Source organism: Otolemur garnettii, unplaced genomic scaffold (genome assembly GCF_000181295.1).
Source record: "Otolemur garnettii isolate 467f Iridium unplaced genomic scaffold, OtoGar3 scaffold00098, whole genome shotgun sequence".
In the NCBI taxonomy this organism is placed as follows: Eukaryota; Metazoa; Chordata; class Mammalia; order Primates; family Galagidae; genus Otolemur; species Otolemur garnettii.
The window spans coordinates 5,808,459-5,823,146 of NW_003852493.1; the positions used below are offsets into that span (position 1 = coordinate 5,808,459).

The following is a 14,688-nucleotide window of genomic DNA, read 5'->3' on the forward strand; positions in this document are numbered from 1 at the left end:
ATAAATCGGCCAATTATTAATTCATAGTCAGGAATTTTTTTTTTTTTTAAGACAGAGTCTCAAGCTGTCGCCCTGGGTAGAGTGCCGTAGTGTCACAGCTCACAGCAATTTCAAACTCTTGGGCTTAAGCGATTCTCTTGCCTCAGCCTCCCAAGTACCTGGGACCACAGATACCCACCACAATGCCCAGCTATTTTGTTGTTGTTGTTGCAGTTGTCATTGTTTTAGCTGGCCCAGGTAAGGTTCAAACTTGCCAGCCTCGGTGTATGTGGCCACTGCCCTGCCCATTGAGCTATGGGCACCACCCATAGTCAGGAAACTTTAAACTGGAAAGGGCCACCTCCCACCCCCTGCATTATTACAGATTAGAAACTAGAGTCCAGGAAAGTTGAGCAGGTGAGTCTGCAGACAGCTCTTGATGTAGAGGCTGGCAAAGTGTCTCTCTGCCCTCTCCTCTGCTTGCTCTTGCCCATCCCCAGGCCACTGAGAAGGGCAGAAGAAGAGCAGAATCTGGGGTACATATGTCATTTCCCTTTTCTTTCAGATAACCACCAAAAAGGAAAAAGAAAAAAATCTCACAACATCCTTTGCACTCTTGAGTTTCACACAGGAGTGTAAGAAATGCCCTTGAACTTCACCCATCAATCTAGGGATCAGGTATAATCATGAAGCTTCAATTTGCTTGGAAAACCCTTAAAATGTGATTTTAGTCTTAGGAATATTTTAAGATTTATAGTCTGAGTTTAAAAAGATTCAACCTTGCAAGGGAAATATGACCTTATATTTTGAGCATAGGCTTCCAAGCACCAGGAAAAATGAGGCAGTCAAGTGAGGAAACTCTGAGAAGGCCACAGATAGAACTTGGGCAGTCAACACTCAATCAGAATTTCCCAGCAAAATGACTCCCTCTCTTAGTAGACTAGACAGCCGATAACTGTGAGGAAGGTGGAGGCATATGGAGGGAAGATCTAGAAAGACTATGTCCAGGAGACCCCAGACCAGGTCCCTCATTGTAATGCTTTGCAGTCTCTGAGTCTGCCTGATGTCTGTAGCTTATAACTGGAGGCACCTTTGTCTCTAAGCTTCTGCTGCCACCAGACAGCTAGGTTGAAGATTTAGTGCAGTTACAGATGAACAGGGGTGTTCTGGAATGCATGTGTGTTCCTGGAATATATTACGCCTTCCATGACTTTCTTGGGTAAATCAGATGCGGAAGTAACCTGCAGAACAAGGGTAGCCAGGGCCACTGCCCTCTCTGCCACTTTCTTCTGCATAACCTGTTCCACTCTTTGCATCCCATATGGACCATTCCCAGCATTTTTTTAATCTTTACCTAGAATAAAGAATAACTTGAAATGCAAATGTGATGGGGCCTTTTCAAAAGCGCTGTGATCCATACCTTTGCACCTGCAAAATCACAGAAACTCAGGCTAACCTTCATGCTCTCTAAAGATCTCTCATGGCCCTCAGCTAGGAGAGATTTCAACGACAGGAACACTTCTCTTCTAATGGAATCCACAGGCGGGGCCCACGTGTGTGGCCTCTGCGGCCAACCTTCAGCTTCCCTCAGACTACCTAAGCACCCACTCAGCACTGTCCCCTGAAATCAAGACAGTAACCTCCAGAATGCAGCTGGGCCTGAGGGACAGTTATTATGCATCTGTTGTATGCAGGAAACCCCAGGGAGCACTGAGGTGGGCAGGGCAGGTCCACATTCTGGCTAGGCCAGCAGGACTGCCCACCGGCAGAAGGAAGAAGCCAGGAGCAGCACTGCAGGAACCTCTCAGATGGTGGCATCTCAGGAGCCCTGGGAATGACTGCACACCACGTGACTTGTGTGCCTCGGAAGTCGTCCAGATAAGGCATTTTATATGACTGAGGATGCTGCTTTGGTTCCTCTCTCGCAATGATGCTTCTTCATTGTCTGATTCCACTCCACTTTCAGTTTATTCCCAGCATTCAGTTCTGGTGGAGAGCTTGGGTGATTAGCCTGGAGCCACAAGTGGTAGTCGTGTTTGTGACACTGCTCTCTCCCACCGCCCAACCTTCCTCTTTTCTGTTACCAGCACCAGATTTTCACACAAACTGCCGACAGCAAACTGTCGGCTCCTCTCTGATGCCACCCTCGGCTTGCATCAGGCTCCAGATTCTTACCCCAAGCACCCCCTCAGCCTCCCCACTATTTCCTCACCGCTTTGGGTCCTCCTCACCTCCCTCCTGGCCCATTAGCCTCCCTGCCATCCCTGGACAAATACCTGAGCCTGCATTTCAGGCTTCCCCACCTGTCCTCCAGATCTGCAGTCCCTGCACCCACCTGCCAGGCCAGTCCCAGCCGCTATAGTCTGCCTAAAGAGCTCCCCGCCCCAGCCTGCTTCTCCCTGGCCTCTGCCCCTCACATCCCAGCTCACATGTAGGGGCTCCAATTCTCCCAAACAAAATTCCGCACACTTTGAAAAACCTCTAGGGAAAAGCAGCGTGGTGTAGCGTGGGTGCACACTTTAGAGCCAGATGGACTTGTTTCCTTCCTGATCTATGGCTCCAGGCACACACCACCACCAAATACCCATTTCCCCAGTGACGATCACAGTACCTGCCACTGGTGTTTCGTGATGATGGAGTGACGCCACACAGGGTATTCAACTCGTACTTATTGCTACACATTGCCACAGCTGCCTAGTGGTGTGACATTTTGTGGGAAGGCCTGAGAGCTGATGAGCCACCTGTGCATCTCCCTTGGAGTCTGGCATGGCACGAGCAGGTGTCTCTACCAACCCAGTAGATGTATAACGTGAGCTGCATGTGTAATTCTAAATTTTCTAGCAGCTACTTTAAGAAAGGAAAGAGGAAAGTAGCGGTTTGTTTTAATAATATGCCAGAATGTCATTTCAGCTTCTAAGGAAAAGAAAAACTGAGCTTTTACATTCATTTTTTTTTTCCATTCCAAGTCTTTATAAATCTAGTCTGTTTTGCATTTGTTTTTAACAGTACGTCTCCATCTGGACTAGCCACATTCCGGGTGCAGCAGCCACGTGTGGCTGATGGCCTCCACACTGGGCAGCGCAGGTCCCCACTATGCTTGGGTAGAGGTGACCTGAATCTAAAGCATGTGAGGTGTGCAGCCTTCAGGCTGGCAGCCATCCTGTGACAGGGTGTGGTTGCCATAGCATCTTGACATGACTCTCTTCCCAACAAAAAGCCACAGGGGTTTCTAAAAACCCCAGTCTGGGGCTTAGGGAAGAACTTCAGGGGCAGCTGCAGAGAGAAGAAATGAACATATGTTTTTGCTAGATCCTCAGTGTTTCAGCCAGAGATTCTCTAGGGCAGCAGTTCTCAACCTGTGGGTTGAGACCCGCAGCAACTGTATTAAAGGGCTGCGGCATTAGGAAGGTTGAGAACCACTGGTCTAGGGAATGATAATGGAGGCGTGCGCTAGGTCAGATCCCCACTGTCCTACCTTGTCAGCAGATCGTGGGTAGGAGAGATACACACATGCCCCAACCTTTGTGTGCAAGCTGGAGCCCTGAGGTTATTATATTTGTGCTATTAATATATTTCTAACCCCCATTTTATTCAAAAATGCTGACAGTGTGGGTATATGTGACACCAGCCTGTTCCAGAGAACCCATAGATTCAGAATTGTCAGGAAGAGACACACACACACACACACAGCACACAGTGTCCCAGGCTCCAGAGAGCTGGAGCAGAGCCCTGAGCCCCAATGTCAGGACACTCTCTGTACCTGGACAGGGTGAGGGAGATGGGTTGGGCACAAGGCCTCTGTTATCTCTTTGTCTTCCTGAATGTTCTTTACACCCCAAGGCTGAGGGTCGTGGCTGTGAGGGAGCACGCCTGAAGTGAGAGCCCTAAGAGCCAGGCCGTCTCACAGTGGAAAACACGGAGCGTGTCTGCTGGTGATAGCTGAAGTGTGCCAGGACATTTTTGGCTATTTTTTCTTTTGGCAAGATCCACAAGCACATTTTTTTTTTTTTTATAATTAGGAAACAAGGCATAAATTGAATCTTCTGTAAAAACAAATGGCTTGAGATCATCTTTCATATCAGAAGGGGGAAACTGTGTAGGCTGTTGGGTATCTCTGCTACCAGAGAAATCACATCTTCCATATGTTGCTTGGTTGGTTTTTCACGTCCTTTAAGAATACATTTTTCTAATACTTGTTATTATTTTAATTAATCAGTGAAATCAGCTAATTGGACTGTAAAATTATTAGTTGGCCGTTAGAATAGCTATAAAGGTAGTTTTGAATGTGAACTCTTTCAAAATTGTGCGGTGTAGGATTTATATGAAATGATATTTTAATTATTTTGTTCATTCTTTGTGGGGAAAAGGAACTTTCTCCTGGCAGTTTTCATTGTGATTACTGGTCACTCAAAAGGATGTGTGCTTTTTCCTGTGGTAAAGAGTAGGCAAAAAAATAAATAAAAAGAATAAGCAGAATTTTCTACAGTAATACACATGAAACTCCCCAATATTTTCTAAATTAGTTTGTATATTTATATTCTTAGTCCTCACAGCAAATAGCTAATTGCTCTAAATTAAATAATACCTCCGGTTTCCTGAACCCAATTCTAGTGTATTTTTAACTTCCTCTTTAGGAACCAGGAGATAATGGAGGGTGCTGCTGAGTCTTTCTGAAGCAAATTTCACATTAGGATGTCCGTGCCGAGCTTTGTCATGTTGATGGAGAGTGCTAATCCTGCGGCTCCTCATTTTCTCATCAGTCTTGCTCCATCTGGGAGTTGGTGTATTTTTTGTTCATTACTTCCTGCCCTACCAAGATTCTTCCTGACCCATTAAATGAAACCTAGACAGACAAAGTGGAAAGAACATTGTTTTATTACCGCATTAGTGAGGCGAGGCAGAGCGCACACAGGTGTTATTAGCTAGTCTGAAGAAGGGTGCTTTTCGCTGGGAGTAAAAAACCCAGATTAATCATTTCATATCTAAGGCTTTTAAAGTTTGATTGAATCTTCTTCATTCAGTATTTATTAATCAGAGCTGGCTGCTCTGGCTGTACATAATCTTATGTTTACAACAGAAAGTGGGGAAGAAAAACCAAGGTTTGGGGACTTGCTTTGATGTTCGAAATGGCTAGTTAAACCCACGCCAAATGGTGTGGCTCTTTGTGTTCCGTGGCCAAATGGTGTGGCTCTTTGTGTTCCGTGGTGAGGCGCAGGATTAGAGGGATAATATAATGCATAGTGTGAGATAACAAAGCTCCCTTTGTGGGGGGCCCTTGAATGCCACATACTTAGCAAAAATAGAATCTTTCCTTTTTTCCGGTCAGGAATAACTTTGAACAAGTTTTTGAAGTTACCAAAATGAAAGCCTGAATTTCTATGATAGACTGGTATTGTGATTAATAAGACATCTCACTTGACCATAATAAGATACCACAGTCAGCCTGTCTACTGAAGTATTATATATTTTTAAGCAATTTTACATAATTTGGCAACAGTGCTGCTTTCTATTTTGTATTCAGAGGAATGGGGATCCTGGCGTGTTGGTGTAACACTTGTGATTCTGGGAGATGGAGCAACAGGAGGATTCCTCTCTCTCCATAGAAAACTTGGTGGTTTCGGTGCTCAAGGCAGGCAAAACTGTGCTGAACAACTTCCTTAAAGATCCAGAACATTGTTCTGACCCTCCCCCCATAGTTATTGACCTTAAAAAGACACCCTGAATACTCAGTCTTTTAAAAAGGCACAAAGGGCAGGTATTACTTAATAAACTAAGTCTGACAGGTAGGAAATGAGAGGGCGATCTAAAAACAAATGTGGTATATAAAACATGTCCCTCAGCAAGTATTTCTGAGTATGCGTCATGTTCCTGCTTATGCGTCACAGACATAGGAAAGAATCAATGGTGGCATGGCATTTTAGAAAAATACAAATGCTTTTCATCCTTTAAAAAAAATCAACTTGTAAGGCAGCGCCTGTGGCTCAGTGAGTAGGGAGCTGGCCCCATATACCGAGGGTGGCAGGTTCGAACCCGGCCCCTGCCCCAGCCAAACTGCAACAAAAAAAAAGCTGGGTGTTGTGGCGGTGCCTGTAGTCCCAGCTACTCAGGAGGCTAAAACAAGAGAATCACCTAAGCCTAAGAGCTGGAGGTTTCTGTGAGCTGTGATGCCACTGCACTCTACCAAGGGCAACAAAGTGAAACTCTGTTTCTTAAAAAAAAAAAAAACATGAACTTGTAGAACCTCAAACCTACAAAACAATTAAGTAGGGAAGTTAATTCATTTGGGGCAGTTTGACTCCTTAAGGTATTGTGTCAGGTACACAACACCTGGCACAGAGTAAGGCCACAGTAAATCACATTGTGACTGTTATTTCTATTGGTTTATGAACGTGTATATTGTGTCCTGTCCCAAGCAAATGTCATGGCTAAGAGGACATGGAGAATGACCTATAACTCCCCTGGTCATTCTAAATGTCTAGGAAGAAGGAAGAGTGCATGAAACTCTAGTAAGAGTCACAGATTCAGCACAGACAGTCACGGGAATCCTCAAATCGGGGAAGTAGCTTCTAGCCAGAAGTAGATCTTACACGGAGCCACAAGTGGAAGCAGAAACAACAAAAACAGGTTTTTCTGCCAGCAGCCAGAGAATTTCTAGGCATCACCTCCAGGACCCGACATGCTGAAGAACCACCCTTGTTCTTAGTCATGCTTTCACTGAAGTTTCTGACCTATTTGTATAATTTCCCTTAGGTATATCTGCTTTTTTACTTATAACCTGTAATATGATAGGCTTTACTTTCCATAAACCTTGGCTTGCAGTTAACTTTCCTAGAATACATTTATGCTGTGAAGAGGGGGCCGGGGGAGATGGTGCACTCCTGTAATCCTAGCAATTTGGGAAGCCGGGGCCAGAGGATCATTTGAGTTCAGGGATTTGAGGTTCCACTGAGCTATGGTGACACCACGGTACTCTAACCCAGGTGACAGAGCAAGACCCTATATTTTAAAAAAATCACTTTTTGGAAAATGCGGCTCTGCCTCTCAGTGTTGAATTTTGTGGAGTGATAGATTCAAAAGGCTTTGACAGAAAGAGAATTTGTGCCAACGGCATTAGGAATCAAATGTTATAAAACTGTCTGCAGAGGAGGTTAGGAAATGACCCTTTCTATGGCTCATGCCACCATAGGCCCCACCGGTGCACATGTAAGCCCCAGTTTGGCCTCATTAGCAGTAAATGAGGAAGGATAGGCTAGGAAGTACCTATCACCCCCCACTATGCTGCAACGCACTCTTCTCACTGCCTTCTCCTCTTACCTAGTCAGGAGATACCACCAAAGAATTCTCATTCTCAGCTCCTGGGACCCTTCTGTGGTCCTCAGTCCTCCGACACCTTTCCCAACAACAGTGCTTATCTAATGTGTTTGAGATTTGAAACAGAAGCAGTGAGCCCAATACTGAGTGCAGATGAATAATCTGCACTCAGCTTCTCGGGGTCGCTGGGTGTGGGGTCTGCATCCTGCTGCTGGTTCTCCCCAACTCTCCACGTGGTCACCCCATGGGTATCCAGCAAAGCTTTCCAGAATCCAGAGAGCCCAATTTAAAAGCCTTGCTCCACAAAATTGTATAGAGAAAATAGCCAGTTTTGTAAGAATCCCTGGAGAAAAACTCAGCCTGTAGAATTTAAGTTCTTCTCAGAAGCACCTGCATGCAGGGGTGTCCAACCTTTGGTTTCTCTGCACTGTAGTGGAAGAAGAGGGATTATCTTGGGCCACACATTAAATACAGAAACACTAACAAAAGCGGATGAGCAAAAAAAGAGGTCTGTGCATAATTTTCATGATATCCACAACAGATAAGCAAAAAAGTCCTCTCATAATCCACAGGCAGCCCGTAGGCTGTAGGCTGGACACCCCAATATAGTGTGTGCTGCCTTCATACCACCACGCTACCGGGTGTGTACTACAAGGTAGGTGTGTAAGTGAAGGTCTTCTCAATGGACAGAAGAACAGAATGAGCATTCAGACATAAAATCTCTACTTTTCCTGATTCTCAACTGTCCCCCCCACCCCTGTCCTGTGCCCTGTGATTTAAGGGAGAATCAGTCCAGAACTAACTCTATGAAGCATTGCTGAGGCCGAGATCCTGAAAGTCTGTAGTTATGGTGGGGTAGGAACAGAGAATGGGGGGCAGGCCCCTGAGGAACACAGGAAACCAAATCAGCGAGGGACAGGTGCCAAAGCCAAGTAGAAGAGGAGAGTGGTGGACGCAAGTGCGGAGCAGAACACTGGACCCAGGAGAGGCCATAGTTTAGGTTTGGAGCAGACAGAGTCCCTGTCAATTAGGGCTAATATATCTTTGTTGCATTTCTAAAGCTTTAGGATCTCTAAATGTTGATGCGATTTTTGAAATTCCTCTTTTTTAGGAGTTCTTTGGAATTTATCCTCATGTGATGCTGTAAAGATGACAATCATTCGAGATGCTCTCTCAACCTTAACAAACACTGTGATTGTTCCACATTCTGGATGGAATAACTCTTCTTTTGATGATGATCATAAAATTAAATTTCAGACTTCACTAGTTCTGCGTAACACGACAGGTTGCCTACGGTAAATTCTTTATTCTTTTCAATTCTGTGATTAAATAATATGTGTCATAGGTAAATTGACTTTCAGAGGACTGACTTTATTTTGTTAATAACTGTCTGGGTTTCCAGTTTTATTTCAAAATTCAGGCCACTGGACTTTGTTATTTTATGAGAAAAATACTATGAACACAGCTTGGTGGCCTTAAAAGAGTTATCTTATAAATGACTCTTCTGTGAATTACTCAGAAAGGCCTTCTCAGTCTAAGATTACTGCCAAAATTCCAGTGTTTTTTACTTTGACAGCATTTTTCTGGTTATCACATTCTGATTGCTAATGTGTTTTCAGCCTAGTTTTTGTTTAAATTCAATATGTGATGGTTAAAACCCCTTTGCTTTTAAAGGGGTGTAAAAAGGTATGTGATTTAGACAATCATTGGTTTTTAATCTTATTTTTAAAAAAATGAAAAGGAACCCAAATCTACTTTTTAGTTATTATTTTTAGCATTTAAAATCTATAAAGCTTCTCTCACATGCACACAGTACAGCGCATTATTTGCCATTAACACTAATCAACTCAGTTTTGACCCCATTTGCCAGCCTTATCTTGCCCTGGGAATTGGAAAGAGAAAGCTTGGGGCATGGTGACAGGGAGGCAGCCTCAGGCAGTCCCTCCAGTCCTCCTTGGAGCTTCAGTTTCCTGGTCTTTGGGATAAGGCCCATAGTACCACCTGAGAGCCATGAGGAGTCAGCAGGTGCATGCATCATAGAGGGAGCATTCACTGAGTGTCATTTAGCCATTCTGGATGGCTAACCATCTCTGGGACAGAGAGCTTGAGAGAGAGGGAGGCACCGTGCAGCTGCTATGGAGCCTTCCAACACTGGGACATGTGGCCCTTGGCCCCTGTCAGGGGGAAGATGACGGGGTGGGGGGTGATGAGAGTCAGGATCCTAGAAGATAGGCCAACCCCTTTCCACTCAGGTGCCCACACAGGTGGGCCATGTGCCCTGCTAATCATCTGAGGAAGCAGCAGCATCTCATCCTTCCCCACCAGGACCCACAGAGGTGTGGTCGCTCCTCAAGCTGGCTGGGCTTCAGGGAAAGCCCTGGGGCAGGACACACCCTATAAAGAGTTGGTGAATGCCTTATATTTGAAACCAATGATGGGCAAGGCAGACGAGGTCTCTGATCTAATGGGACCACATTCTCTTGGGAAAATTGACAAATACGGAAACAAAATAACAGTATGTGCCATAAAAATAAACAGGGCAATGTAAGGGTTAATGGTCTCTCAAGGAAGTGAAACTTGAATCCACACCTGAACTACCACTAGAGCCACTCAGTTGAGGGTTGGGGCTCAGGACAAGTGTTCCAAGCCAGGGGAACCATTTGTGTAAAGGCTCTGGGGCAGGAATGAGCTTACGACTGTAGCTTAGGGAACCAAGGGAAGAGTGGTACCAGATGATGTAGGACTTTGTAAGTCAAGTGAAGGAGCTGGCATGTTATTCCAAGGGCTGTGGGAAGCCATCAGGTGGTTCTGAGCAGAGGAATCTCAGGACTGGTTTCTGGCTGGGAGACTGGGTATGGGCAGAAATGGAGACAGAAATATCAGGCCGTCACAGTGACCCAGGCAAACTGAAAGTGACCTAGACATAGGCAGATTTGGTTATTTTGTGGAGAAGGAGCTGACAATTTGCTAATAGATTGAACATAAGGGATGAAGAAAAGGGATGAAATCAGGATAAGACCCAGATCTTTAGCTGGATCAAGTGGAAACAGGAAACTAATGATGAAATGAGGGGAAGGTCAGGGGAACAGCTGGAGGGGTGAACAGCAGAGAGTATTGACCATGCCCCTTTTGAGAAATCTGATTAGCTAAACATGTGGTAATGTCAAGAAGATTACTAGATAAATGAGTCTGGGAAAGGTCAGGGCTGCAGGTAGACATTTGGTTGCCCCAGGTCCTTAGGTCGTGTTCAAGCCAAGCAGCAGGAGGCACCTGGGAGAGGACAGGGATAGAGGAGAGTGCTGGGCACTCCCAGAGGCCCCTCAGGGCAGGGAGGCTCCCAGATCCCTGCAGAGGAAGAGTGAGCCATTGAGTGCTGCTCAGAGACCACACAGGTTAAGACAGAGAGGGACCACAGGGACAGTGCCTTTCCTCAGAAAAACAAGAGGAAAAGTTAAGTCATTCTAAATCCCCCTTATCTCATCTAACAGTGTTAGCCTAGAACCCTCATTATTGGGATTTAAAGTAGATCCTAACTTGGTATCAATTTATAAAAGCAAATTGAGATCAAAAGTTACAGTGCAGATGAGACCTAAAACAATTTTCAGTATTTTTTATAATTAAAAAGATGAGAAAAAAATTAACATAAGCAAATGTGCATGTTTAACATGAAACTTTTATACAACAAATGACGTTTCCTTTGTTCATTCAAGAAACATCTAATTGCCTACAGTATGTAAAACATTGTAATAGGTGCGGGGAACTGCAAGGACCGTAACAAGGGAGGCAAACAAACCATGTCTAACCCTAACTCGCACCACAGCTAACACGCGTGTGCCTTGTAAGTGGCGGGATTTCCTCCTCACAACAACCCTACGTAGGAATCACTGTTATTTTCCCCTCTTTATACATGAGGAAGCTGGGGAGGTTGAGCACCTGAATATTTCCATCAGGGGTTGACAGTAGCGGTCATGAGTGAGGTGCAGTTACAGCAGGGTTAGCTTTACATTCTGCGGGTGAGAGGCAGCTGGCCATTACTGTGAGCTCCACAACGCCTCCCCAGACCAGCGGCAGTGGCCGCCGGCTGCTGTCTGTTCTCTTCACGCCATTGAGGTAAGAGTACGTGGCCGCTGAGTAAGCTCAGCTCAGTGGCTCGCATGGTCTCCTTTAGGAACCTCAGCTCCGCAGGGGAGGAAGCGCGGAAGCAGATGCGGTCGTGTGAGGGGCTGGTGGACTCGCTGTTGTACGTGATCCACACGTGTGTGAACACCTCCGATTACGACAGCAAGGTCAGTGCCCACCTGCCACGGGAGGGTGCGGGGCAGATGACGACAGCCACCTAAGACAGCCATTCTCTGACATTCTGGAGCCCCTCCTCCCCGGGAGGCTACACTCTAAATCATAGGGCAGGTCTCTAAAAATTACAGATTGACAGGGTCATAGTGACTTAAGAAAATAGCCCTAGAACCAAGCGAACAGGATGACTGGGTGTGGTAAAGAACTGGGGCCGGCCTGGCCTTCTTTGTGGTTCTCCGGGCTCCCTCCCAAGGAGATTGCCCTGCCGCTATTTCCTCCACTTCTGTATCTCCCCACCCAGGAATCAGATTTGAGTGTCTGCTCAGTAAAAGTTCCTGGTGGAGGCATAGAAACCCCCAGCCTCTGTGCCCTTGTTGCCCCAGTGCTGTCTGTAGCCCCCACCCCAGCACTACCTGTGACCACACCTCTCTCTACCCCTCCTGCTGTGCCCTACCCTCCTGTTCTCCATCCCTCCCCAAACAGAGCATTCTGCACATCATTTGTCAGGTGTGATGATCATCCAGGGTCTTATTTAGGGGCTGAGAAGTGGGAAGAAACAGAAAGGAAGGACTAAAAGTCAGGAGTTCAGGGTAGGCCTAAAACAAAGGTGTTGGGATAGGATGGGGTTGGTAAGCCTTGCATTGTAAAGATGAGTCTGAGAGGGCAAAGAGTGATGAGTGGTGGGGCCAGGGGAGAATGTGGGCAGAAGTTCAAGGTGGAAGCCAAGTTTTTATTGGAGCCTCATTGAACCAAAAGATCTACAGATAAAATTGAAAGGCATAAGCAGATTGGAAAAGGAGGCTTGTTAGATAGGCAAGTGCTGAACTTGGTTTTAGACACTCAATTGAAGTGACAGCTGGCTTCCTAATTAGAGATATGGTACAGACTTTAAGGATCAAAAGACCATGTACAGAAGTCAACAGAGAAAGAAATCACTGACTATTCCTCGGGGGGTAGACTTGGGAGATGGAAAAGAAGGCAGAAGGCTGGGAGTAGGGCTGCCCCCGGGAGGAAGTTGACGGATCTGTTGTGCTGAGGTTCTGGCATCTCGGGTACAGTCTGCCCCTGCAGCAGACTGAAGCAGTAGCTACCGCAAGGCTGGAGCCCTGTGGTAGTCAGGATAGCATCCAGATCCCAGCAGGACGGAGGTTGGCTCTGCACCCTGTCCTTTGGGTATCCCCAAAACTCTAGAATTGTAATTCATTCTTTGGGTAGTGTTAGGTTTTCATAAATAAAAAGCAATTTTCATATTCTCCATGGATTTCCTCTCAGTAGTGTCCAGTACAGAAGCGCTGTGCTCTAACATGCAGAGATGAGTTTAATTATGCCCCATGTTGGGTTTCAGACCGTGGAGAACTGTGTGTGCACCCTGAGAAACCTGTCCTATCGGCTGGAACTGGAGGTCCCTCAGGCCCGGCTGCTGGGACTGAACGAGCTGGATGACTTGCTGGGGAAAGAGTCTCCCAGCAAAGACTCTGAGCCAAGCTGCTGGGGAAAGAAGAAGAAGAAGAAAAAGAGGACTCCACAAGAGGATCAAGTTAGCATTTTATTTAATATGTTTGATAAAGTTTCGTTTTTCTGGGAGTGATAAATCACATACTTCACAAGAAAAAAAATGTTCTGCATGGATAGAGCTGAGGCCAGCAAAGATGAATGTTTTTATGTGTGGGAGAGCATACTGATTTTGCTTCCATTTAATGTCTTTCAGTGGGATGGAGTTGGTCCTATCCCAGGACTGTCGAAGTCCCCCAAAGGGGTGGAGATGCTGTGGCACCCGTCGGTGGTAAAACCATATCTGACTCTTCTAGCAGAAAGTTCCAACCCAGCCACCTTGGAAGGCTCTGCCGGATCTCTCCAGAACCTCTCTGCTGGCAACTGGAAGGTAGGATGTCTCCCACTCGCCCATCTGCTTTCTGTCTTTCCATTCAGCTCAGCCCTGATGGAGTAAGAGGCACGGTTGTTTAGAGCATACCTGTGAAAGGGATGGAGGAAAGGAAGGGAGACAGGCAGCTGCTGTGTTAGCCACAGATGAATGCGACATCTTCCCGCCCCGTGAGAAACTGAAGGCCGGTGGGTGAACGGGGCCTGCCTGCGCAGTGCACAACCCAGGATGTGTGTGCTGCGGGATCTTGAAGAGGGCATCTAACCTCACTAATCAGGGCAAGGGGAAGCCAAGAAAGGGAGGGCAAAGAGGTGGGCAGGTTTCCTGAAGAAGTATGCTGCCTGAATTCAGTCTTTGAAGGTGAGAAAACTTACACCAGCAGAATCTGAGGTTGAGGGTACAATCCAGATAACAGGACAGCAGGAGAAAATCCTTGAGGCAAAGAGAGGACAGTGTGGGTTAAGCCTAGCATCTCTCTGCCCTTAACATCATCCGTAAAATGAAAGTAATTTAATACCTACATTATGAGATGGTTGGTTGCAAGGATTAAATGAAACGATAGCTTGAAGGAACCAAAGGCAGTTCGCAGCACATAAATACTTGTAAATATTTGTGTTGTAGACCAGTGTTCACCTTTGGCTTCTGGGACCAAAGGATAACTTGACAATAATAGAAAAGACAGTAATTCAAATACATGTGATTTGAGTTGTTTAGAATTTCATGTCTGGGATCATTACGTGAATGAAATTTAGATGCCAAGCTAGCTGAAAATATAAACATTATATATAAGTGATTTCAAAAATGTCTAAAATAGTGAGTCAAAATATTGGACCCTCATTAAGAAAATGAGATGATCATAGCCACAGATGTTATCAAATCAGAAGCCATTTGGGGAGCAATGATGCCGGTGGTGTGCCAGAAGGGAGGTGCTCGGGGCTGGGCTCTGCTGGTTGGTCTCCAAGTGAAATAGGAGTGGGTTCTGTTGTTACAGGTTTCAGAGAGAGAAATTGGTAAAACTGCCCCAGGACTTGACTTACAGCAAGTCGTCTACTCCCCCCTCCTGTAGATTTCATTTGATTTGAAAAATAGGAGTACTCATTTCATATGAGGAATGATCATCGGATCTTCTAAATGCATCTTTTCCTCTTATTCATATTATTAAAATAATCTATTCTCTTGATATTCAAGAAACTAGATGGTCAATCACATATTCTAATGTTCAA

At 45.7% G+C, this 14,688-nt stretch overlaps 1 protein-coding gene across 5 annotated transcripts in view; it reads left to right on the plus strand.

Annotated features, from left to right (window-relative positions):
* The window catches only part of PKP4 (plakophilin 4), a 231,775-nt gene that overhangs the window by 199,460 nt on the left and 17,627 nt on the right, over positions 1–14,688 (plus strand). For all 5 annotated transcript variants that reach the window (XM_003795963.2, XM_003795964.2, XM_012808991.1 and 2 more), the window contains 4 exons: positions 8,402–8,585; positions 11,459–11,576; positions 12,929–13,120; positions 13,292–13,465. In XM_003795963.2, coding sequence (XP_003796011.1) covers positions 8,402–8,585; positions 11,459–11,576; positions 12,929–13,120; positions 13,292–13,465 — 668 coding nt within the window. The remainder of the gene's footprint in view (positions 1–8,401; positions 8,586–11,458; positions 11,577–12,928; positions 13,121–13,291; positions 13,466–14,688) is intronic.